The 27650-nt window shown below is 40.9% G+C and overlaps 1 protein-coding gene across 1 annotated transcript; it reads right to left on the bottom strand.

The window, feature by feature from the left end:
* Positions 1-3573: 3573 nt before the first annotated feature.
* Positions 3574-5496, bottom strand: LOC128627441 (endogenous retrovirus group S71 member 1 Env polyprotein-like). The gene has a single exon (XM_053665268.1). The coding sequence runs from the start codon at positions 5494-5496 to the stop codon at positions 3574-3576; it is 1923 nt and encodes a 640-aa protein (XP_053521243.1).
* Positions 5497-27650: the final 22154 nt, after the last annotated feature.

Here is a 27650-nt window from a genome sequence, read left to right as displayed (position 1 = left end):
GCCATTTTCGCTGGTGTGAAGTGGTATCTCATTGTGGTTTTAATTTGCATCTCTCTGATGGCTAGTAATACTGAGTAACTTTTCACAAGTCTCTAGACCCTCTGGATGTTCTCCTTGGAGAAATATCTGTTCAAGCCCTTTGCCCATTTTTTTAATTGGGTTACTTGTCTTCTTAGAGTGGAGTCACATGAGTTCTTTATATATTTTGGAGATTAAACTCTTGTCTGAGGTATCATTGGCAAATATGTTTTCCTGTATGGTTGGTTCTCTTTTCACTTTAATGCTGTTTTTCCTAGCTGTGCAGAAGCTTTTTATTTTCATGAAATACCATTTGTTTGTTTTTTCCTTTATGTCCCTTTTTCTAGGGGACAAATCAGTGAAACTACTCATCTGTGAAATATCTGAGATTTTCCTGCCTATGTTCTCCTCTAGGACTTTTATGGTTTCATGACTTACATTTAAATCTTTTATCCACCTTGAATTTATTTTTGTGTATGGTGTAAGTTGGTGATCAGTGTCTTTTTTGTTTGTTTGTTTGCATGTAGGTGTTCACCTCTCCCAACACCATTTGTTGAAGAGGCTGTTTTTGCTCCATCTTATGCTGCTGCCCTCCTTGTCTAATATTAATCAACCATAGAGTCTTGGGTTTATTTCTGGGTTCTCAGTTCTGTTCCATTGGTCCATGTGTCTGTTCTTATGCCAGTACCAGGCTCTTCTGATTATACTGGCCTTGTAATTCAGTTTGATATCAGGTGTTTTGATCCCTCCTACTTTGCTCTTCTTTCTCAAAATTGCTGTAGCTATTTAGGTACATTTATGGTTCCATATAAATTTTTGAAGTGTTTGTTCTATATCTGTAAAATATGTTATTGGTATTCTAATAGGTATTGCATTGAATCCATAAATTGCTTTGGGTAGTATGGACATTTTGATGATGTTAATTATTCTGATCCATGAACACAGTATATGCTTCCATTTGTTTGTGTCTTCCTTGATATCTTTGTTCGGGGCTGTGTAATTTTATGAGTATAGGTCTTTTACCTTCTTGGTTAGGTTTATTCCTAGGTATTTTATTTTTCTTGTTGCTACATATATGAGATTTTTTTCCTGATTTATCTATCTTTCATTGTTGGTATACAAAAATGCCTTTGATTTCTGAATATTGACTTTGTATCCTGTTGTTTTGCCAAATTCATTTATTAGGCTGACCAGGTTTTTTTTTGTGAAGTCTATAGAATTTTCTATGTACACTCTCATGCCATCTGCAAACAATGACAGTTTTTTTCTTCCTTTCCAATTTGCCTGCTTTTTATTTCATTTTCTTTTCTGATTGCTATGGCTAGGATTTCCAATATTATGTTGAAAAGAAGTGGTGAAAGTGAACAACCTTGTCTCGTTCCTGATCTTAGTGGGAAAAATTTTAGTTTTTGCCTGTTAAGTATAATGTTGGCTGTAGGTCTCTTGTATATGGCCTTTTATTATGTTAAGAAATACTCCCATTTCCACTTTGCTGATTTTTTATGATAAATATGTGCTATAACATAGCAAATATTTTTCCATATCTATTTATATGACCATGTGATTTAGGTCTTTGCTTTCCTTTATGTGATGTATTACATTTATTGATTTCTGAATATTGTACCATCCTTGCATCCCTAGGATGGATCCAACTTGGTCATGGTGTATGATGTTTTTAATGTATTGCTGACTGTGTTTTGCCAATATTTTGTTGAGAAATTCAGCATCTATGCTCATCAGAGATATTGGCCTGAACTTTTCTTTTTTTGTTGTATCTTTATCTAGTTTTGGGATTAGGATGATGCTGGCTTCAAAAAGAGTTTGGAAGTCTTCTGTCTTCTTGGATTTTTTGTAATAGTCTGTGAAGGATGGGGGTGAGCTCTTCCTTAAATGCTTTGTAGAATTCTTCTGTGAAACCATCTAGTCCAGGACTTTTGTGTGTTGGGAATTTTTTGATTACTGCTTCAATTTTGTCAGCTGTTATTGGTCTGTTCAGGCTTTCTGCTTCTTCATCATGAAGTTTGGAAGATTATATTTTTCTAGAAATTTGTCCCTTTCCCCTAGGTTTTCAAATTTCTTGGCATATAGTTCTTCATAGTAATTTCTTACAATCCTTTGTATTTCTGTGGTATCAGTTGTAATCTCTCCTTTTTCATTTCTGATTGTGTTTGTTTGGCTCCTCTCTATTTTTTTTCTTGATGAGTCTGCTTAAAGGTTTGTTTATTTTGTTTATCTTTTCAAAAAACAAGCTCCTGGATTTACTGATCCTTAGAATTGTGCTTTTCACCTCTTTGTTTTTTAATTGTGTTCCAATCTTGGTTATTTCCTTCCTTCTACTTGCTCTGGGCTGTCTTTGTGTTGTCCTTTGAGTTCCTGAAAGTGTATGGTTACATCATTTATTTGAAATGTTTCTATGTTTTTTAGGTAGGCCTGTATTGGTAAAATAAAAGTGGTAAAAATAATGAAAAAATAATACACATAAAGAATAAAATGACAGCTCTTTGAGATAGCAAAGTGACATTTGTCTCAGTTTCTCAGTTTTTGGGAAGAGCCTTGTGCTTTCCCTTTTGATCTTTCTCTGGATCCTTCAGAACTCCATGTCTTATTGTCTCACTTGGGGAAACAAAAACAAAAAAGAAAAGAAAAAAGAGAGAAACAAAAAAAAAGAAAAAATTTAATTAGCCTCCTGTTGACTCTAAACCTGTTCAGTGAGTTCTGCTGGTCTTCCTAGATGCCACAGGTAGAGGGAGGTTGGGCTTTGCTTTTCTCCCTAACTATGGTTTTGAGAGGATGGAAACCAGGTCTGGGCTGCAATATCCACAGTTTCCTGGCCCCTGGCCCAGGTCCTCCATGAGCTGCTATGCTCAAATCAGCCACTCAGTCTCTGAGCACACAGCATGAGTCAATCTTGGGCATGCTGTTTCACTCAGCCACTCAGTCTTGGAGATGCAGCTGCAATCATGCAGCTTCTCAGCGTGAGCTCAAATCAGCCCCAGGGCAAGCCAGCCACTGCTTGAAAGTTCCTTACAAAGCACTTGCCAACTGTTCTTTGTTGTAGGCAACAGATGGGTCGATACACGCTCTCGGAGACGAAAATTGGTTTCAAAGAATTTTAGTTTTATTAATCACAAAATAATGGTCCAAATATGAATTTAGTGGCCAAGCTTTACCTGCGCAGGGGCGAACTTCCCCAACTGTGACCGGAGCCACGTAGCTACTCAGAGCTACCAGATGGAAGTCGCGCGTGGCTTACAGACTATGGGGTTTTTATAGGGCAGAGCAAGCAAGCGCGGGCTTACAGAAGCAGATGTGGCAGTTAGCTATTAGCTAGGTTGCTAAGCTGAAAACGGCGAAGGTCCCTAATAGGTGGGTGCGGCTGTGGCGGGCCTCTTCCGGCAGGCCCTGGTTAGTTACCTTATTTGGCTAGAATTTTGAACCCAACCGTTCCCGGATGTTTATTCATTACCCAGTCTCAGGAACTGCAGATGCCTAACAGCTGTCTGTATGTTTCCACTACTAATGGCCATTACATTCCCCCCTCCAGTTAGGTAGCAGTTAAACCATTGACTGCCAGTCATCTTGAGGCAGGATGGTATATGGTTGGGACAATACCATAAGCTTGATGGCATCAATCCTGTCCCTGATGAATGCAAAAATCTTATTCAAGATCCAGGGTCCTGCAGTCAGGGCAAGCAATAGGATAAGTATAGGGCCAACTAATGCGGAAATAAGCGTGGTCAGCCAAGGGGAAGCTTTAAACAGAGAAGCATACCACGAAGAGGTCTCTTCCTCTTGTTCTCTTTCTTTTAGTCTCTTGGTTAGCATCTTTATGCTTTCTCTGATTACCCCTGAATGGTTAGCATAAAAACAGCATTCTTCCCCTAAGGCTGCACATAGTCCTCCTTGTTGAAGAAACACAAGATCAAGCCCCCTTCGGTTCTGAAGTGCTACCTCAGCTAAGGAGTCTGCTTGGCGTTCTAGGTACATTACTTGTTCCTGGAGCAGGGAGACGTCTTTAGAGAATGTCTGTGATAACTGTCTAAGGCTATTCTCCCCATGGATTAGTGCCCCCGCTCCAACAGCTGCTGATCCAATTATACCAATAGTGGCAGCTGTGGGTATGAGCAATGGAGTCCGCTTGACTCTGGAAGGGGGTCGTAGCACAAAGTTTGGATCCCCTCCATACAGGTATACTTGGGGAATAATATATGCACTAACACAAAGTTCTGGGTTAGTAGGAACTAGACATTTAAAAATACCTTGGGTACATATAAACCATAGCCCTTCTGGGGCTCTTGTTACAGTCAGTGTTCCTGGGGTCTTCGGTATGTATACTAGGTTGAGACAGTAATCTGCATAATTCGAATTGTTGAGGGTGAAATTAGCTAACAAGTAACAGGTTCCCTGTCCATGAAACTCTGCTAAGGTGATGGTACCTTCAAACTCACATTGTTCAAGACCTTCCACCTGTCTTTTCCCTTGGGGAAGTTGCATTGTGATGGGAGTGTTATTTCCCCCTGCGGAGGAGTTAACCCCCAGGCCAATATAGAATGGGGGCCTTGGGCTAAGGCATAACCAACAGGACTTAGTAATGTTTGGCATGGTATAGTTAAAATATGGAAACACTTGTTCTAAGAGGCTTAGGGCCGACTCTCCTTGATGATGAGGCCTACCTACCAAGGGTGGTGGGCTACGGAGGGGTGGCCTTGGTTTTTCTTCTGATGCTGGGGTTTCAGTTGTCCTGGGAGGGGGTCCGGTTCCCTTTAGGTCAGGAGAACGCGTAGCTGCTAGGCCTGCAGTTGGGTTGGGTGGGCAAGGTGGCAACCTGCCCGCCGCTCCTCTTAGGAGGGGTCTTCCCCTGGTGGGCAATCTCTTTACAGTGAAGAAGGTTCCTGGGTCTCTCCCTGCGACATACAGGCGGATGCCCCAGGTTTGCCCTTTTACCCACTCGGGGTCTATAGGGTTTAAAACAGTTATGACAGTTGGGTTACAATTGTTTGTGGCGCAGTTCTGATCCCATCTGCCTGCAGGTTTTCGTCTCTTATCCCTTAAGAGGGTAATAGCTTTATCCTTCCCCCCTCCGGGACTCCACCCCCCATTGCTGAGAGTCTCACAACCCCATGCTTTACAGTAGAAATCTCCATGGGACCCACAGGTTCTCCTCCTTCCTACTGGGGGTTCTGGACACCCGTAAAACGGGGTCTGAAAAAGGGCTTTATTCTTTGTATTTGAGTCACAGTTGGTAACGGCTCCCATTGCATATCCTGTTTCATCTCCTAGTCGCCCCCAATCAGTGTGTCTCCAAGCAGCAGGGGAGTCACAGAAATGGTTATCGAAAAACTTGGAGAAGTCTGCATGTAGAGTCACTGGGCCTGTATCCCAAGTAAAATTAGTGGCAATGACTGTGCCGTCTGCTGTCCTTATGAGTACCCACTCCTGCTGTTCTAGGCCTTGGCTTAGAGCTTTCCCGTGGTTCATGGACAGAGTTACTATAATCAGGAACAACCTTACTGTTTCAGGAACTTTAGGCTCAGCGGTCGCTCGGGATCTCTGCTGACTCGCCATGTGCCTCGATGTTCCCTAGGAGGTCGAGCTGGCTTTGTGTGTGATAGATGAATCCAGTAGGGTTTTTCTGCGACTCGCACTGCAGAGAGGGTGCTGAGCAGGACCTGGAAGGGGCCGACCCACCGTGGCTCCAGGTTTCCTCGCCGGTGGTTGAGGATCCACACCCACTGGCCTGGTTCAGGAGGAGTAGGCCACTGGGTCGTTTCAGCTGGGGGCTGATGTCGTAGGACTCGTATCTCCTGTCGCACCTGCTGCAAGGCCTGGAGGGACTTAAGGAAGTTATAATTTGTGCTGGCTATTTCTTCACTGGAAAGTTTGGGAATAATGGGGACAGGTTGCCCAAACATGATTTCATATGGGGTCCAAGACCCCACGTAAGGGGTACACCTTACCCGGAATAAGGCAAAAGGAAGAAGCTCGACCCAGTTTTCGCCAGTCTCTTCTTTTAATTTAATAATAGTCTCTTTTAGAGTTCTGTTCATTCTTTCTACTTGTCCTGAACTCTGGGGTCTATAAATACAATGGAGCTTCCATTCAATCAGTAATTTGCTGGCCAATTCTTGGGAGACCTTTGAGACAAAGGCCGGGCCATTATCTGAGTCAATAGCTAATGGAAGCCCATATCTGGGGATAATTTCTCTTAGGAGTAGTTTGCATACAACGGAAGCGGTCTCCCCCTTAGTGGGGAAGGCCTCAGTCCAACCTGAGTAAGTGTCTACTAACACTAAGAGATACTTATACCCAGATTTTCCTGGTCCCATTTCGGTGAAATCTACTTCCCATAACTCACCTGGACTCTTACCTCGGTACCTTACCAGGGGAGGATACTTCTTATTCTGGGCATTTACCTTAGCGCATGTCTGACATCTAGTGGTTATTGACTGAACTGTATCTCTTAACTTTGACCCTGCATAATACTTCTTTACTAACTGTTCTAGTCTGGTCTGGCCGAGGTGGGTGCTTGCATGCAACTCTTGGGCTATTGTTCTTAAGACCCCTTGGGGAAGGAAGATCTTGGAGTCAGGTAACACAATTTGCCCTTTAGAGTTCTTAACTCCCCCTGCTTTTAGACCAACTTGCTCTTCTTCAGGGGTGTAGATAAGTTTTGGGGGGATTTCGAGGCGTGGAATGAGTGGAAGAACAACTACTTCTCCGTCAGCAGCTTTCCGAGCAGCAGCGTCAGCCAAATCGTTTCCCCTGATGATGGGTGACTCACCTTTCTGATGCCCTCGGCAATGTATTATGGCTACCTTAGCGGGGAGCCATATAGCTTCCAAGAGGGCCAGGATCTCTTCCTTGTTCTTAACTTCCTTCCCACCGGCAGTGAGGAGGCCACGCTCTTTGTAGATGGCTCCGTGGATGTGAGCGGTGGCGAAAGCATACCTGCTGTCGGTGTAGATATTAGTGGTCTTACCTTCTGCTAGACGCAGAGCCTGGGTTAGGCCAATCAGTTCAGCTCGCTGGGCTGAAGTTCCAGCTGGCAACGCCTTCTGCCAGATCACCTTCGTCTCAGTGGTGACTGCCGCCCCTGCTAGTCGCCGCCCTTCCCGCATGAAGCGGCTTCCATCAGTAAAAAGAACTAAATCAGGCTTGTCATAGGCCTGGTCCCGTAAATCGGGTCGGGAACTAATGATAGAGTCTAATACCCATGTGCAGTTATGGGTTATAGCCGCGTCTGGTAAGGGCAACAAGGTCGCAGGGTTCAGGGTGGTTGTTTTGACAAACTGCACAGCTGGAGGATTTAGGAGCTGAGCTTGATACTGAGTCAGTCAGGCATTCGAAAGCCATGTGTCTGGGGGTGCCCGTAAGACCTGCTCTAGATAGTGCTCTCCGATTACCTGAATGTCTTGGCCTAAGGTGAGCTTGCTTGCTTCTTTGACTAACACAGAGGTGGCCGCTAAGGCCCTCAGGCATGCTGGCCAGCCAGAAGCTACAGGGTCAAGTCTCCTTGATAGGTAGGCTACAGGTCTTCTCCATGGACCGAGCTCTTGGCACAGCACCCCTAATGCAGTTCCTTCTTTCTCGGCTATGAATAGTTGAAATGGCTTAGATAGGTCCGGCAGAGCTAGTGCCGGGGCTGCAACGAGGGCCTCCTTCAGGGCCTGGAAGGCCCTTCTTGCCTCGCTAGTCCATTCAAACTTTTCTTCCTTTCCCCGGGTTAGCTGGTGCAGTGGTCGGGCCAACTCTGCAAAACCTAGGATCCAAAGCCGACAGTATCCTACTGCTCCGAGAAACTCCCGTACCTGTCTCTGGGTGGTAGGTTCTGGGATTTGTAGGACTGTTTGAATCCTCTGATTGGATAAGGTTCTTTGCCCATTCTGCAGGCTATACCCCAGATAACTTACAGTTTGAGTCACAATCTGGGCTTTCTTGGCCGACACGCGGTATCCCATCTTCTCTAGGTCTCGGAGTAGGTCCTTAGTAGCAGCCTCGCACCTCTCCGCACTCCTCTCCGCAATGAGGATGTCCTCCACATACTGCAGGAGTACTGTCGTGGGGTGGGAGATGCGGAAAGCCTGCAAGTCCTTACCTAGGGCCTCACTGAAAATGGTAGGTGAGTTCTTAAATCCTTGTGGTAGACGCGTCCAGGTGTACTGGCCTACTAATCCATTTTCAGGATCATTCCACTCGAAAGCAAAGATCTCTTGGCTTTGGCGGGCTAGCGGTATGCAAAAGAAGGCGTCCTTTAAATCTAGTACTGAGTAATGAGTATGAGTCGAGGGCAAAGAACTCAGCAGGGTATATGGGTTGGGCACAGTGGGATGTATAGTCTCTACCCGCATATTTACTTCCCTCAGATCTTGAACTGGCCGGTAATCCGCCGTCCCGGGCTTTTGTACTGGTAACAAGGGAGTATTCCAGGCTGACTGACACTCCCATAGAATACCTGCTTTTAGAAGTCGCTTAAGGTGTTGGGCGATCCCCTGCCGTGCTCGGCTGGGTACTGGGTACTGTCTCACCCGAATAGGGCTGGCAGTGCTTTTCAGCTGGACTAGCACTGGAGGTTGGTGGAGTGCTAGGCCTGGTGGATTAGTCTCTGCCCAGACCCCGGGAATCTCAGAGAGGAGGGTTTCTGGTACTCCTTTCTCCTCCTTACCTTCCTGGAGGGTTGCCAGCAGGTATTCTTCTGAGAGTGGCACAGTTACCTCTACCCGGGCAGGTCCTGGAGCATTGGTCCCTGGTGCCTCAGTCTGTTTGAAAGTGATTGTGGCCTGAAGTTTCTGCAATAAATCTCTCCTGAGCAGTGGGTAGGGACAATCCGGAACCACTAGGAACGAATGGGTTATGGTGCCCAGCCCCAAGTCTGTGACCCTTGCAGTAGTCCATGGGTAAGATTCCTCTCTGCCTGTAGCCCCTATGATCTTGGTAGTTGTCTTTTGTGCCTTTCCTTGCGGTTGCTTTAAGACTGAAAAAGTGGCCCCCGTGTCTACTAAGAAATTTATTGGCTGCCCTTCGACGCTCAGAGTGACCATGGGGTCCTGGGGGCCAACTGGTATAGAGCCCCGGCCCCGTCAGTCTAGAGTCTGAAGCAGGACGGGGGTCCTTTCCTCTAACCCGGGTGGCCTGGCTCTGTGTTTAGGGCAATCTCATTTCCAATGTCCTATTTCCTTGCAGTAGGCACATTGATCTTTGTTTAAGGGAGCCCGCCATTGCTGGGCTCCATCCCTACCTTTCTCCCTCTGGCCAGGTTTCTGAGCTGCTATGAGGATCTTGGCTACTTCTTTTGCTCTATCTCTGGGTCATCTCTGTTCACGTAAACTTTCTGAGCAATTTCTAACAGTCTGCTTAGGTTTTCTCCTTCAAAACCTTCAATCTTCTGTAGTTTCTTCCTAATATCTGATGTCGCCTGTGTGACAAAGGCAATATTGACAAGCCTGCGATTTTCTGGCGCTTGGGGGTCTAGGGGGGTATATACCCAGTAAGCCTCTAGAAGCCTCTCTAAATAGGCTGCTGGGGATTCCTCTCTCCCTTGGGTGACCTCACTTACCTTACTGAAATTGGTTGGCTTTCTGGCTGCTGCTCGTACCCCCCTCAGAAGAGCTCGGCGATACTGGAGTAGAGCTTCCCTCCCCGCACTTGAATTTGGGTCCCAGTCCGGAGGCTGGTTGGGGAGTACATCCCCAACCCCCCTCCGGCTTCCTCCCTTATGGCCTTTTCTGCCTCTCGAAGGATTCTCTCTCTCTCTTCAGAGGTGAAGAGAGTCTGGAGTATCTGTTGGCAGTCATCCCATGTAGGCTAGTGGGTCCTAAAAACGGTCTCTAGGAGGGAGATTAAGCCCTGGGGCTTTTCAGAGAACAGGGGATTCTGAAGTTTCCAATTATATAAATCACTGGTGGAAAAAGGGACATAGACTAGACGAGGGGGAGTGAAGGCCGGGGCATCAGGACCCAGAGGCACCTCCCGGAGGGGCAAAGCGGCGGCGCCTCCCACTGAGGGAGACAAAGCGGCGGCGCCTCCCACTGAGGGAGACAAAGCGGCGGCGCCTCCCACCGAGGGAGGCAATCCATACATGGTTCCCCCCCTGGTGTGCAGGGGACTCATTAATCCCTCCCCGGTAGTGGAGTCCGGTTGCGGGGCAGGATTGTACGGCGGCCGGGCAGTAGGGGCAAGTAAAGAATCCTCCGGTTGCTCTGGCAGCACCGGGTATAAGCGGGGCTTCCCCTCCTCCCTTTCCCTTGGAGGAGTTTTCTCCCCCCTCCTGGCCTTGGCCTGGCTGCTACACAGACGCTCCGCCGCATCCTATTCCTGCCTGACTGACAACGGCGTATGTACCCCGGCCGCTCGGTAGCTATATCTACCCATACATCTATATAAATCATCTGATCTGGATGGGGCACTCTGGAAACTACCCCTTGAACGGCATAGAGAAGGGGGAGGTTAAAGGTCCCTTCAGAGGGCCATCCTACGTCAAAGGCTGGCCATTCTAACTCACTGAAGGTCCGGAGAGTCTCAGGATCTGGTGGCGGGCCGCCGTACCCTCGGGCCTGCTTCTGAAAATCAGAAAAATTATTCAGAAGGCATTCTAGGGCAGTACTCGGTGTTGAGCCTCCTTGTCCCATTTTTTATTTCCGGCGCGAGACGTCGAGAGCGTCGAGAGCCTCGAGACCTAGTAGGACGAAGGCGATTAAGAGTCCACACAGGAACACACAACGGGCTCCCCTCCCCTCAGTCCACTCACGCACAAACAAGCCGTGACACACAACTTCAGCTTCTTCACTCATTCAGGGGGCGCAGGCGCTTCGCAAGCGCTTCTGGTTAGAGCACGGAAATTGAAAGTGATCTCCTACTGTAACCTGAACAGATGGGGACTCCAGTTCCCCTAACCAGATGGGAGCAGTAGCTCCGACCCCTGAGGGCGTCCCCTCATTCCTGGGGTCCCCTGGGCAGAATACCGGCAGCGTCCCACCTTCCGCCTCAGGGCTCAGATGGCCCCGACCTTCCCAGACGGGGATCCCTCACAGATACCAGATACTTACTGGGCCGGCGTACAGATGGCTTCTCCGAGGGCACGTACGAATCCCGGACGAGCCCCCAAATGTTGTAGGCAACAGATGGGTCGATACATGCTCTCGGAGACGAAAATTGGTTTCAAAGAATTTTAGTTTTATTAATCACAAAATAATGGTCCAAATATGAATTTAGTGGCCAAGCTTTACCTGCGCAGGGGCGAACTTCCCAGATGTGACCGGAGCCACGTAGCTACCCAGAGCTAACAGATGGAAGTGGCACGTGGCTTACAGACTATGGGGTTTGGGGTTTTTATAGGGCAGAGCAAGCAAGCGCGGGCTTACAGAAGCAGATGTGGCAGTTAGCTATTAGCTAGGTTGCTAAGTTGAAAAACGGCGAAGGTCCCTAATTGGTGGGTGCGGCTGCTGGCAGGCCTCTTCTGGCAGGCCCTGGTTAGTTACCTATTTGGCTAGAATTTTGAACCCAACCGTTCCCGGATGTTTATTCATTACCCAGTCTCAGGAATTGCAGATGCCTAACAGCTGTCTGTATGTTTCCATGACTAATGGCCATTACATTCTTAACAAGTGCACAGCTTTTAACACCACCCAACATTCCAACCACTCTGGAGACTACCCATGTCAGGGTCTGACACAGCCCAACTCCATTCCCCAGGTATTGTCTGGCACCTCGATTTCTTTGGAGCCAGCATCCACTGTCACAGCAGATGTCTACTGCCTCTGGGTGTTTCCCACTTCATCTATATCACCCCCTACCCCAGCAACTTATAGTATTCAGGTCCCTTCTGGTGCCTGGCTGCCCTTTCTGCTATAGTAGGGGAAGAAGCTAGTGATCTAACTTTCCTCCAAATATCCTGCAGAAGGTGCTGGACCAGGGGCCACAGCAGCCTTGGTCCTCATGCAGATCCCAGAAACCTTACCATCCCAGCAAAACTCCTCACTGCCTGTTTTTCAATGTACTCTGCAGTGTTTGGAGAGTACATTAAGCTGGGATTCCATTGGCTTCCTATATGCTGGGATTCCGTTGGTTGTGCACTCTGTCCTTCAGAAGATCGGCTAGGTATTACCGCTGGCCACAGGGAGAACTGGGTTCAGCTCCCACCTACCTCACCACTATCTTCTCAGTCCTTGCCTGTTAGTTTCAATAGTTGTCTTGTTTCTATAGGGTTAGCTTATAAAATACAAAGAACATAATATACAAAAACTACACAATTGTGGAAGAATGGCAGGCCTCAGAGCCTGTTCCCTGCAGAACACCAAAGAAAAAACCTGCCACCCTCTTCCAGGACAGCCTGACCCTAGGCTTTGCCCAGGGTTCCTACCTGGGCAAAGAAAATGTGATCATTTGGGAAATTCAGGCAGTTGCAGCACAGTCATCCAGGCCTCCTCCTGGAAGAACAGCCTGAAAGCGCAAGACAGACAGCCCCACATCAGGAGCCAGAGAGTTCCAGCAAGCCCCTGAGCCTTCCAGTTAGAGAGACCCGGCACTCTTTTTTTTCCTCACTGGCTCTAGAGGCTTTCAGCTTCTTGGGCAATCCCACCCTAGACTGTCCCTCATTGTCTAGGCAAACTACTATAGCACCTATTTACTTCCCCAATGATCTCAATTATCTTAATCAGATTTATCTGTATCAGGAATGCATATATTTTTTCTAATTAGTGTTTTGTTTCTTCAGACATAATTCCACAAGTGGAAACAGTGCATCATTAGGCAATTTAAATTTTTAACTTTTTTTTTTTTTCCAATAGTGGTAGGGCATTCTCTTTTTTTTTTTTTTTTTTTTTTTTGATTTTGAAGAAACTATCTAGAGTTTTCTATGGTTGCTGCAGTAATTTACATTCTCAAAATAGTGCATTAGGCTCTGGCTGGTGAGGCTCAGTGGATTGAGTACCAGCCTGCAATCCAAAGGGTTGCTGGTTGAATTCCCAGTCAGGGTACATGACTGGGCTACTGACCACAACCCTGGTGAGGGACATTTCTCCTTTTCTCTTTCTCTCTCACTGCTCCCTCTTAAGTAACTAAAAATCTTTTTAAAAAGCAGTGCATAATGAAATTTACACAATTCAATGTTCCTTGACCATAAAAAAAGACATCTTTTGTAATGGCATTGGTGGGCATAAGGTATATTATGCTAATTGAAATAAGACAGAGAAAGAAAAAGACCACATGGATTCATTTATAAGTATAATATAATGAACAAAATAGATGAACAAACAAAATACAAACACAGCCATAGGAACTAAATAGAGACTGACAGATGTCAGAAGAAATGGGTTTGAAAGCTCTTCGCGAATAATGAAAAAAAATAGAAAGAAGGATCCTCATAGACAAGAAGAAATGTGTGAAGGTCAAAGAAAGGAAGGGGTAGAATAGGGCAAAATAAGTATTGATAGAAAAAGACTCGACTTTGGATAATGAAAACACAGTAATGTAGACAATGTCTAATAAATTTGTATACTTGAAGCCTTTATTGATTTATTATGCCACATCACTTCTATAAATTAAACACACAATAAATAACTAAAAACTCCTCAATCTGTTTCTTTGGTTCTTGTTCTGGAATTCAAACACCAAAACATGAGGTAAAATTGCTATCCCCAAAAATACATTGTCTTTAAAAAAAACAAACCTTGGAACTCTTGAGAATTAGTGTTATCATCAGTAAACTGAAGTCAGAAATATCCAATTTCTGCAATTCTGCCATCTTTGAGAAAGGAGGCATTTCCCTTTTATCCCACACTGGGTTTCTTATGCTAATCAATTCTGAGCAGCCACAGGTACCCCTAAGTGAGAGCAGCACCTATCCTCTAAGAAACCCAGGTATTGTGGACTCACTGAGGTCTTCCATTCCCCTGGGAGTTTATTTCCTCTTTTGGCAAATAAAAACATGCATTTCTATTTCTCAAGTATGTGCTGAAAATGTTCGTTTCTTCCACTTGGACATACAAGTCTCTATTATAGTGGCACACTCTCCAATGTTTGGGAATGTGCTTATCAACAAACTAGGACTCCTCCTTGGTCCAGTATAGGCACTGCCCTGAATCCACCCCTCCATATTGTTCCTTTGATTAACTTCATTACCTCATTTTTTGGCCATATTTTATGTTTATGGTGGGAAAATGCCCCCAGGTTGCAAACAGTTTATGTTAATTGTGTAAATATATATATTTATGTTTAATTATTATGAAGCTAGTTTATACTTATATTGAGGCAGTTTCTCTGAGGTCTCTCATTTGGATCCAAAACCTAAACAGTGTTTTATTTGGAAGGTGAAGCTGTCACTATTATTTGTGTTCTCCATACTTAAAAAGTAAGGGTAATATTGACAGGATGAAGACCTCTTCCCTTTCAGCCTAAAATATGAAGGGGAAATTTTTAATCTATATGCTCTTTATCTGTGCTCCTTAACTGAATGTCAGTATAACTTCCACTATGTGTGATATGCTTGTGGGAAATAAAATAAACACTGGTGAGGAAACTTCATTCTATTAAATTTCTGAAGAATAAACTACTGTGCCACAGTAGTTAAGTTTTTGTATCTAGGTAACAGCTATCAGCAGACCAAGAAAATGTTTGGATAGTTGTTGTATATTGAAGTAAAATATTCAAGATACAAAAGAAAACATTTCTTTCATTATGTGCCATAGAATAAATAAAGGAGATGACACTAAAACAAGTATGAGGGAAGACCTGGGCAAGAGAGATTATGGGGAGTGTGGCTCACTATCATTCTAATTAAACAATGTTGAATCCACTTGTAGCTAGTTGATCAGAATTGCTCTAGTTTGCTACAAGTTGTGAAAGACCATGTAAAAGCTGTATATTAAAACATCTCCAGATAAGACTTTTGGTATATTTCCCTCTGTCTGGCAGCATGGGGTAAAGGATTTAGAGCTGGATTCTTATTTCTTCTGATATTTGTGTCTTTTCATCTTTATTTCCCATATGGTTGTGGAAAGACAGCACCAAAGATGCAGAGTAGCTCAGAATAGGCAACCTAGATGTTTTTGGCACAAGTTTCGGATCATTTTTTCATTTCTGTCAAATAAAAGAAACCAAAGAAATGATGGTTCTGAGCAGCTTTCATTATTTTTCTCCCTTTTATTTTTTCTTATAGGATTCATTCATTTTTAGCAGCAATAGTTCCTTTCTTCTTCCTTATTGTTCTTGTTTTCGGGGTTCTTTAAGATGACATGGTCAAGAATTCTGTTCAGGACACACTGGCTATGCAGTGAGATAATGAAACATCTGAACCACTTGTTAACTGGAGCAGCATTTGAAGAAGCTTCTAACTTACAGTTGTTTTTTTTTCTGACACTTGGGGGGAAAAAAGCACATACTTGGTCAGAAGCAGCACTCTGGCACCACAGTTCTGGTTTTGCAAGGCTCTGTGCTCTGCATGAAATGGTGCTACAAGAGCCTATGAGCTGTCAATGTGAAGACTGGGGTACCAGACAATTCTGCTGCCTTACCACACTGGCACATTATACAGAAACTGTGATGATCCTAGAAAAATTTTTCTCATCCACATTGCTATAGCATTTCTAAAAAAAAATTACACAAAGGAAAAAAATACTTTAATACTACAAATACTATCCATCGATAAGAAAAATATTTAGGCTATAGTGGACATGCTGTAAAGTTACCAAAACCTGAGATTTAAAATGAGAAAGGCTTCCTTATTTCCACCTACATGCAGTTGAGTTTGTGTGATGGGGGAGGGCATGCAAGTCCATAGTGAGGATAATGCTTTAGGATCCTGTAATACACATCTTGTGTTAATGCAAGACCAAAGCTGGTAGGTGTAGCCATCACATAAAAATTTTTTCACCAAAACTTTTTCATTTCCATATAGTATGTTCCCTCTTATTTCCTTAATAATTGTTGCCAAGCCCCAAGCCACACAGGTTTTCTAATAGCACTATAAGTACCAAGCAATAGATGCCCTCTCTAAGTTCTGAATAACAAAACAAAGATTTCTCATGACAAACATGAATTCCTCATGCTGTGAACAATGATCATGTTGCTAGGCAATTTCCAGGACTGTAGACAAAGCAAGGAAACAAGAACAGCTTAGAAAACTGTGAAAATTTTGTTATAGGGCAATGTTCTTATTATGAAGTATTAACACATCTAAAAAATTCCTTGATGATCATAATTGGACAATTCTCCCCCACCAACTAAACTCAAATTATACATTAAAAACTTGATTTTTTTAACCTTATGTCCATCTGTCCCTCCACACATGTTCTGAAAGCCTGTCAGTTTTGAGGTGAGCTCAAGATGCTAATTCTTTGGTGGTTCATGGTGATGTTGTTTACAATAGACCCCTCCCTGGTTCACTGAGTGTGAAAATGACACTCACTTGGCCCTAATGAGGGTTCTTACCTCCAAGGTACACCAGAAGTGTCCCATCATGTCTATGGTACTGAGTTTCCATGTGGAACTATTTACATTACTAGCTATCTAATCACGTATATGGAATTCAATACCATTCAACATATCCTAGTGCAAAGTTTTGCTATGTGAACACTGGGCACTGTCCCAACAAAAACTGACTCTGCTCACCTCCAGATTGTGCATTGGGAATATCCCCTCAACACCATGGGCTTTAATTTGCTTATACAAAGAGGAGATATTAGTAAATAAGTCTAGTATAACACCAGCCATGACAGGTTACTTCTCTGGTTTCTAGTTTTCCAGAAGATACAATTGGACCTGCTGTCTCTGTGCAGGTCCATGTATTTCTACTCACACTTGGAAAGCCATAAATCTATTTCTTCACAGGCCTATTGACATTCTGAGTCTGGAAATGCACATTGAAAGCAATCTGTCATGCATTGTCAGATGCCATTCATGGGGTCCTGTTTCTTGTCCTATATGTGTAGCCAAATTAGGGATCTCTGAAAGTGGCAATGAAGCTCTAGGCCAACTCAAATATCTGGGATAAATTTGGGTTAATTCCTCTTGCAAGAATGTATATGATACACCTGCTACCTCTAGGCATGTTGTGACTCATTTAGTATAACTCAGTAAAACAAGGGGACACAACCCTGGACTTTAGTTTTAGTCAAAGTGTCAGTCACTTTAGACATCATTGAAGTTTCTTTTTTACATATCACAGATGGTATCCTTATAGCCTTCTGTGCACTGGATGCATTTTCAAATGCTGACCCGAAAGATGGGTCGTAAAACCATGTACAGAAGTAATAAATTTTGTATCCACAATAAACTCTTCATATGTCTGCAGATGATGGCTTGGGAAAGAACATATAAATGTATATGAAAAGGGTGTGGCATAACTCTGCACTTAGTCTGAGCCATTCTGAAGGTGTGTCCTCTTCTTTTCTTTCGCACTGAAGCAGTTGGCCTACCCCTGCTTCCCTCCACCCTCACATTTACCATCACTGACCTGTGCCGTACAGAGAACTCGTGGCCAGAATTTATGAAGTGAGCTCCACATAGTTAGGTTTGCAAAGACTCATGAGAGCACCCTGATGAGAACACTCCATTTCCTGTTCTCAGGGTGTTTCTTTACTCTCCCTGAGCTTAAATGCTATACTATTGAAAGATATGAAGCACTGGTGAGGCAGAGAATTTCACATTCCAACTTGAACCTTCCCTTGATAAGGGATGAAAACTTAAAGTGGAGAACTTGTTGATTGTATTCTCATTAATAAAGGGGTGTGGAAACAGGGGAAGGAGGTGGAGGGATCTGGGGTATTAGGGAATCATGGAAGGAAGTCAGAAAACTGTACTTGAACAATAATAAAAAAAAGATGATAGAAATTAAGTACCCATAGTGTTTTACAGTATAATTTTTCTATGAAATTATGTATGTCTGTAAACAAAAGTGAAGTGTGATACTTATTAAATTTATTCCTAAGCCTTTAAAAAAGAATAATAAGATAATCAAAAATTTTTAAAAGAACATGATTATGAAAAGTTTACCTCAAAAGGCCATTTTTTAAACATTTTTAATGAAATATGTTGGTGTGGCATTAGTTATTACAGTTAGAAATATTTCCATTTTATAATGTTATAATAGGGCATATGTATATTGTGTTGTGCCCACCACGCCAAGTGAAGTCACCTAATGTCTCCCATCAAAGTTAAATGTGGTACTAGTTGTTTTGTTAAAGTACTATTATTTTATTTTTTTACTTTTTACACTTTTTTATTGTTGTTCAAGTACAGTTCTTATTTTTAAAATACTGTATTGTTAGCCATTTAAGAACTCTCCTTGGCCAGGTGGCCCAATTGGTTTAAGTGTTACACCAAAAGATTGTGAGTTCAGTTAGTCAGGGCATATACCTATGTTGCAAATTTGATCCCCACTCAAGGTGCACATGAAAGACAACTGATTAATGTTTCTGTCTCATATCAATATTTCTCTTCAACTCTCTGTGTGTGTGTCTCTCTCTCTCTTCCTGGTTCTCACTTTCTCCACCTTCCTCTGTTTCCCTTCATTACTCTCCAAAATCAATGAAAAATATATTTTCAGTTGAGGATAAAAAATGTTTAAAATGATATTAATAACTTTATCTGCAACATTGCACCCAATTGATATTGAGGAACTTTATACACCATTTAAAGAAAAATTATATTTTATGCATATTTGCGGGTAAATGGAACAATTTTCTAAGACAAATCTTGTACTAGGCCACAAATCAAGTCCCAATAAATTTAAAAATATGAAATTATATCTACCGTATTATCTGACCCCAATTTGTAAGAAACTAGATATCAAGTATCAAGAAAATAAAACAGAAACAACACAAGGAATTGAAGATTAACCAATATTTTTTAAACAAACAATAAAATAAAGATACTAACAAAAAAACACAGAATCTACTTTGAAATATGAAAATAGAGAAACAATTAAATCTGAGATATAGCAAAACCATTTATAGAAGAAAATGTATACCTTTCAGGACTACCTCAATAGAAGAAAATATGAAAAACCCATTTGAAACTATTCTTGAGGAAACCAGAGAAAATAACAAACAATTCATGTAGAAGAATAAATAGGACATATATAAGAGCACAAATAAATACAACTGGGATACAAAAAAAAAAGGGCTAATAAAACTAAGTGCTAATTCTTTGGGAAAAGGTTTAAAATTTACAAGCTTCTTCTAACTTGTCAAGCAAGAAAAGACAAATAAATAAACACAATTTCTTTGAAAAAGTTTTTAATTGACACCACAGATAAGAATCATTAAAGAAAGCTGTGGACAATTACTTGCAGTTTCATCTACTGCAACACGCACAGGAGCAGAAGTGGCGGGGACTGGTAAGATTCCCACATGGGATCACAATCATGGTACTACCTTGGTTGACCTCCCCTGGGCTGCCATAACTGACCCCAGGCTCCACACTGCTGATTGACCTCAGGCCTTAACGAAGGGGATAGAGCCACTGTCTATAGTGAATGAAACAGTTTTAGTATAGGATTTCTGAATGCCAAAATCTAAGAAATTCTGAAGATGATGGGAAAACATCCTGCTCTCTCAACTCTTTTCACTCAAGTCAGTTAATCTCAGAAATGTGGTGCCTGGTTACCAGCCTTTTAACGTCTGTATTGTTTGTTCACCAAAGACGTCAAGTAACTTCTTCAGCATTCTATTCCATGGGGTTTTTCCTTTAAAAACCACTCAGGGCTTCCACCTGCTCACTTACAACACCTCCATAAATATACAAAGATTTTCAAACCAGTCCTCCCCATAACTTCTCAATAGTGAAGCCAGGGTCCTATCTTTCAGGAGAGAGAGCTGCAGTTAGACCTTTGATTTCTGATTCATTTAGTATCCTGCTTAATGCACGTATCTTCTTGACCTTCCTGAGCAACCATAGGTGCACAGTGGAGATGATGCAAGAAACTATTTCCTAGAGACAGTGTTAGGTGCATATAACAAAAACCCTATAATATCTGAAGGACATTGTTACATGTGTTTGATGCAAAAACTCAGAGATGGCAAAATTATAAGGGTTAGTCTTGAATTTTAGCAATGTGATCCTGAGAGAGGCATACTGCACTAGGCCACATTTTTAATTCTTCCCCTTAAAGAGGTTAAAATTAAGAAGACAAAGATGGTATTTATTTCATACAACATTCTATGTTATCCTGTTATACTTATCAGCAGGCCTTATGCGTGACATAAGCCTACATGGGGGGGGGGCACCTATTTGGCTCTCAGTAAGCCCTGACTGCTGATGTGTACATCTTTGTGTCACCACTGAGTGGTTACCAACCAGATCCTCCACAACAGACAACAGTCAAGGTGATGAGAAGTCACACACAAAATATATTTAAAGATAATACCACATTTATTTACTCTTTGAGTTGTTTTGCTTATTTTATTTTGTTTCATCTCTTGTTTTGTATCTCGTTTTCTCTCCCTGTCCCTTTCTCCTTTTCTATATTTATATCAGGTATTTAGGGACTACAGGCATTTTGGGAGGAGAGGTAGAGGACAAGATGCTAATGAATATTCTCTGATTCAGAAGACAGCCACCCAGAACAAGTATACTTGAACTAGAATGTCAATAGTTTTACTATACTTAAAAGCCCAATGCAGATGCATACTAAGGGTTTGCTCTTCTTTAGTCTTCAAAAATATTTATATGTGGTGTGCATTTGAAGGCACTGTAGGCTGTGGATGTGGCTCTGTGATGGATCAAAACTGTGTCATCTATGAGGGATTTGGGAAACATTTCTTAGTTGATACACTTTGTCATTTTCAATTTAGTAGATAAGGCATGAAAGCTGAGACTCAGGAGGGTAGAGAGGTCAGTAGTGGGACCCAGGTGCCAGTAACCAAAGAGACAGTGGCTGACCCAAGTAGAAAGATGGCAAGAGCTGAAGCCATAAATAAGACCCAGTCTTAGAAAACTGAAAGAATCTCCAATGTGCTTCTCTGGGTCATCTTCTCTGAAGGTTTCAATGAGTCAGGTGAGGCCTCAGCCAGAATAGGTGTGCTGCACTCTGGTATTCTTTAACACTTGTGATCCCAGGTGTTGAGTTTTTGAAAAATGAGGTGTGTGAAGAAACATCAGAAGAATAGAGGCAGGTCTGGGATAAGACAGGTGGTACTGGAAGACAACGAGATCATGAGCTGTATTGCAGAAATGTGAGCGGGGCTGCTGTCAGCTGGAAGATAAACAGATGTGGAAATTCTGTCATCAGTTGAAAGACAAAATAGTGGTGAGCAGGGCTGGTATTAGTTAGAATTCTGGGAAAGTTGTGTAGGGCTGGCTGCAGTTTAAGTGTGTTCTTGTATCTTGCTTAAGAGATTGTTTAGGTCCGTTTTGAGCATGTGTCTGTGTTTTCTGAAGAACACTTGTTGAAGACACTGTTGTTACTGCAGTGTATATTTTTTATATCATTTAGCATACATTCCTTGTCCATAAAAGTGAAGGTTTATTTCTGGGCTCTCTATTTATTTCCATTAATCTTCATGGACTTTTTGCACCAATAACATACTGTTGTGATTAGTATGTCTTTGTAGTGTGGTTTTAGATCTAGGATTGTGACCTTTCCAATTCTATTCTACTTTCTCAATTGTTTTGGCAAAAATACTCTCAATTGTTTGGGAGAGTATTTTTTGTTTCCATATAAACTTTAGAATCCTTCATTCTGGTTCTGAGAAGAGTGAAATTGGTGTTTTGATAGAAATTGCATTAAACCTAGAAATTGCTTTGGAAAGTATGGTCATTGTTAATAATTTAACATTTCTTATTTATTAGTATTTTTTTCTGTGTCATTTTCAAACTTTTATTCATTGTCTTATAAGAATGATTCTAGAGTACTTTCACATATTTAACTCCACTGGTTTCCCAACATTTAATTATTTTTATGCAGCTGGAAATGGTATTATTTCCTCTATTTCTTCCTCAAATTTTTTTAGATTTTATTTATTAATTTTAAGATAGAGGGAAAGGGAGGAAGAGAGGGAAAGAATCATCAATGCATGAGAGAATCATGGATCACTTGCCTCCCACATATGCCCAACCTGAGACCTTGCCTGCATTCTGGGCATGTGCCCTGACATTGAAGTGAATCAGTGACTTTCAATTTTTTAGATTTGTATGTGCAACCCACTGAGAAAACTAGTTAGGGTTCTTCTGTAGATTTTTTGTTATCTGTGTATACAAATGTGACAAATTTCCACATGTTAACTTTGTATTTTGATACTTCAATAAGTTGTTTTATTAATTCTATCCATTTTTTTAATTCTCCTGGGTTTCTCTATTCTGGTATCACCTGCAAAAATGGACAGATTTACTTTTCTACTTATTGAATAAATGAATTGATTTTTTTGTTTTAGTATGTTGTAGCTACAAGTTCTAGCAGTAGGTTGAAATAGACATTTCTTTTTCATTTTTTCTGATCTTAAAAAGAAAGCTTCATGTTTTCTATGATTGAGTATGATAATTGCTGTGGGCTTATCCTGTATAGCCTTTATCAACTTGAGAGATATTCATCGTAATTCATTTTTTAATGTTATTTAATTATAAATTGATATTGAGTCTACCAAATGCTTTTTCTGCAACTTTTTGATGATCATATAACTATAATTCTTGGTTTTGTTGATTTGTTTAGTCACCTTAATGTTTTAAAATCTTGAAGCATATATGTGTTTTTGGTGAAATTCCTACTTGATTATGACGTATAGTTCTTTGAAAATACTGCTAATTTTTTGTTTTTAAGACTTTATTGGTTATAAAAAAATTTTATTGATTTAATTTTTAAAGAGGAAAGGGAGAGAGAAACAGAGGGAAAGAAATATCAATGTGTGGATGCCGCTTGTAAATCCCCTACTGGGGATCTGGCCCCCAACCCAGGCATGTGCTGACTGGTAATCAAACCAGCGTCCCAATGGTTCACAGGCTGGTACTCAATCCACTGAGCTACACCAGCCTTAGCATACTGAAAAATACTGTTTGCTAGTATTCTGTTAAGGATTGTGGCACCTGTGTTGGTTAGGAATATTGGCCTTTAATATTCCTTTTTCTTTGTTTTATCTTTCTTCAGTTTTGTTATCAGATTAGTGCTTGTCCCATAATATGAATTTGGAAGTGTTATTCTATTGTTTTTAAAATAGTTTGAAGAGAAAATGTACTAATTATTATTTAAATATTTGGTAGACTTCACCTGTAAGTCATGTGACTCTGAGATTTTGTGTTTTATTGAAAGTTTTTATTACTGCTTCAATTTCATTACTAGGAATTGATCTATAGAAATTATCTGTTTTTTTTCTAGTTGAGCCTTTGGAGGCTGCATGTTTTTCTGCAAAATCTATTTTATGTAGATTGTCAAATATGTTGGTACATGATGGTTTGTAATATTTTTAATGATTTTTTAAATCTGTGGCATCAGATGAGATTTTAGTTTTCTTTTTTTATTTTATTCATTCTTGTTTCCTCTTTGATGAGTCTTACAATTGGGTTGTCCACTCTATTTATTTTTCAATGAATCAAGCTTCATTTCATTAGTCGTTATGTTATATTTTTGTTTTACTTATTTGTACTCAGATCTTTGTTATAAATTTTCTTCTACTTATATGTTAATGTCTTTTTAGGTCTCTGGTTTCTTCAGGGATAAATTTAACAAATTTCATTGGATTATTTTCCTGCTCTTTGGTAGGCCTACATAGCTATACTCTTTCTCTTTTAACTGTTTTAACATACTAAATTCTGTTAGGTTTCTTTTCTGTTTGTGTGAGTCTCAAGGTAGATTTAGTTTTCTATTTGTTTTCCTCTTTTATCTATTCTTTAGAATCATGCTGTTTTAACAACATCAAATTGTCCATACTACCCAAAGCAACTTATAAATTCAACACAATCCCTGGTAAAATACAAATGACATAATTCACAGATGTAGAACAAACATTTCAAAAATTTATTTGGAACCATAAACAATCCCGAAAGTCTGCAGCAATTTTGAGAAAGAAGAACAAAGTAGGAGGGATCACAATACCTAGCATCAAACTGTATTATAAGGCCATGGTAATTAAAAAAGTCTGGTACTATCATAAGAACAGATACATAGATCGATGGAACAGAATAGAGAGCCCAGAAATAAGCCCAAGTCTCTATGATCAATTAATATTCATCAAAAGAGGCAGAAACATAAAATGGAGTGAAAATAACCTCTTCAACAAATGGTGTTGTGATATCTGCACTGCTACAAATATTGAAACTTGACCAACTTACGCCATACACAAAAATAAACTCCATATGGATAAAAGGCTTAAATAAGTTACAACACCATAAAAGTCCTAGAGAAGAATATAGGCAGGAAAATCTCAGATATTCCACACAGCAATATTTTCACCAATACGTCCCCTACAGCAAGGGCCATAAAGGAAAAAATACACAAATGGGAATTCATCAGAACAAAAACTTTGGCATGAATAAACAAAGCATCAGCAAAGTAAAAAGGGAACCAACTGCATGGGAAAACATATTTTGCCAATGATACCTCAGACAAGGTTTGATTTCCAAAATATATTTTCATCTTTTTTTGTTTTTGTTTTTTTAATTATTGTTCAAGAACAGATGTCTTCATTTACCCCTTACCATTCCCCCCACGACCCCAGCCATCCTCTCCTCCCTCACCTGATTCCACCTCCTTTTGATTTCTTACATGTCTCCTTTACTGTTGTCCCTGAATCACTCCCCCATTATGCCCTCTCACCTTCCCTCCAGTTAATGTCAGATTGTTCTTAATTTTAATATCTCTGGTTATATTTTGCTTGCTTGTGTGTTTTATTTGATTGGGTTCCACATAAATATTTTCATCTTTTTAAAAAACATTTTAGTTATTTTCAGAGAGATGGGAAGATAGGGATAAAATGGAGAGAAATATCAATTTGCACCCCTGACATTCTCCAAACAGGGGCCTGGCCTGCAACCCAGGCATGGGTCCTGACTGGAATTGAATCAGTAACATTTAGGTTCACAGGATGATATCCAACACACTAGGCCACATCAGTTATGGCTCTGCTTGTTATCATCTTCCTCTTATCTTCTTATGCTCTCAGTAATCTGTGTCCTTCTCTATCTCTTTGTGGAGTTGAGATTCTGGAGGCATTTATTTTGTATCGACCAAGGTGCTGTGAAATATTTCATTATGTGGAAGGAAGCTAAAAATAAATTATTTGACTTAAAATGTCAATAATTTATGCACATAAGCACCCCGGTATGAATGCATACACTGTGCATGTTGGGGATTAGCTTTCAAAATAATTTTATGTGGTGTGGGTTTTGACATGCTACAAACTGAAGATGTAGCTTTTGTGATATATCAAAGGTGTGTCCTTTATGAGGTACTTAGTGAATAGTATTTGATTGGCTACATTTTGTTCTGCTATATATGATAAATATTGTATGGGATATGTTAGGCTCCAAAGCTTGGAAGCATTCGGAAGGAAGCATTGGTACTTGTAAAAAGAGATACATTGTAAATGGAGCTCAAGAAAGAACTGAAGTGTAAAAATAGACCCAGTTTTAGAGAACTGGGAGCAAGAGTTTCTGATGTGTCTTGCTTGGACATCTTCTTGGGATATATCACCTGAAGAAACTCAGTTTTCACCCAGAATAAAGGGGAGCAAATATTGGTGTTTCTGAACACTGGTGTTTCCAGATTCTGAGCTTTTGATGAAAAAGGAGTTGAGTGAAAAAATGTATAGAAACAGGGCTGGTAAGGACCAAATGAAAGCATTCTTGTTAGTTGGAAGTTAAGCATATACATGGGGGACTATCACAAGTTGGAAGGTAGGGAGACAGGGGTAAGGCTGGATTCAGTTGGAAGACAGAAAGAAGTATGCAAGACTGGAGTAGATGAACCCCTGAAAAGGGTGTGTGGACTTGGTGTCAGTTTGAAGGCAAAGACAGATGGGCAGGAATAGTATCAGTTGGAAGGCACAGAGAGGTATGGTGCTGCTGTCAGTTTGAGGAAATGGAAGTTGAACAGGGCCAGAATGAATCAGAAGTCAATATAAGGTGCATGGAATTTACATCTGTTGAAATTCTGGGAGGGGAGGCAGGCCTGAAATTAGTTTATTTTTTTCTTATTAATGGTGTTACAGAGTTGCCCAGATTTATTTTTGGCATGTATTATTTTCTTATAATAATACATTTTGAAGACCACTTATTGAAGAGACTTTCTAAAACTGTTGCCACTTTGTTTCATTTCCTTTAACTGAGGGTGTTTTGCTTAGGCATGTACATGATAAACTGTACTATCTTCATTCTGTGTCTATAGAAAACATGGAACTAGCCTTTGTGAAGTTCAGACCTACAGAGTCAGTTGTATAGACACTAGTTAAAGCCCCTTGCTGAGAGCCCCTTCTCTTTTCGAGCTTTCTCCTTAATCTTTTAAACCATCCTTTCTGTACCCTTTGAGGGATGACTGCGAAAATAGATTGTTCCATGTAGAAAATCCGGAGATAAAACAAAAAAAACTGTTGTGAATATAAAGTAGAAATAATGACTTTTACTTTCCTATCTATAATGCTGTTATGAAAAATCATTTATCTCAAAAGGTACTTTTAAAAATTATGTGTCATTTGAAAGCAACTAGGTGGCCATCAGTAAGTGAATGGATCAAAAAACTATGGTACATTTACACAATGGAATTCTGTGCAGCAGAAAGAAAGAAGGAACTCCTACCCTTTGCAACAGCATGGATGGAACTGGAAAGCATTATGTTAAGTGAAATAAGTCAGGTGGTGAAAGACAAATACCATGTGATCTCAACTTTAACAGGAACCTAATCAACAAAACAAACAAACAAGCAAAGTGTAACCAAAGACACTGAAATAGAGAACAGGCTGACAGTGATCAGAAGAGAGAGGGGAGGAAATTTCAGGGGAAAAGGGGAATGGTTTGCAGGAACAAGTATAAAGGACACATGGACAATAACAAGGGGGGGTGGAAAAGGGAGGGAGGTGGGGAGGGCTGGGTGTGGGCTAGGATGGGGTAAAAGGCAGAAACTGTACCTGAACAACAATTAAAATAAAAAAGAATTACTCATTAAAAATTATGTGTTGTATGAGATGATTATGAAAAAGTAATCTTATTTAAAAACTGCTTAAATAAATTAAAAAATAAAAATAGACCCAATTAAAATATTAGAACAGGTTTAGTTGATTGATTTTTATAGAGCATTGCCTTTAAAACCACAGGGTACACATTTTTCTCTGATTTACATGAAAAATTCCCAAGATAGCTTCTCTACTAGGAGAAAAAAACAATCCTAATTAAAATTTAACTATTTATATTTATATTAACCATATTTTCTGACCACAATGTTAAGATACTAGGAATCAAATAAAGGAAAAAAACCACAAATATTTGGAGATTACAAAACAGGCAACTAAACACCCAATAGATCAAAAATGAAAACTGAAAAACAACCATATTTAAAGAAATAAAAACGCAAACACAGTTCTAGAAAACATGATTAACCAAAGCTGTTATCACAGGAAATATCATGATACAACTCTAAAGAAACAGCAGACAACTTTCAAAAAAATCATTTGAATTTCTTTCTAAATACATTAGAAATAAAGTAACAAAGCAAAAAGTAC

The sequence above is a fragment of the Artibeus jamaicensis genome, unplaced genomic scaffold, assembly GCF_021234435.1.
Source record: "Artibeus jamaicensis isolate MK-2021 breed Jamaican fruit bat unplaced genomic scaffold, CSHL_Jam_final contig_399, whole genome shotgun sequence".
NCBI classification, from domain to species: domain Eukaryota; kingdom Metazoa; phylum Chordata; class Mammalia; order Chiroptera; family Phyllostomidae; genus Artibeus; species Artibeus jamaicensis.
Note: the sequence above shows the minus strand (reverse complement) of the source record. Positions and strands in the feature narration are given on the sequence as shown.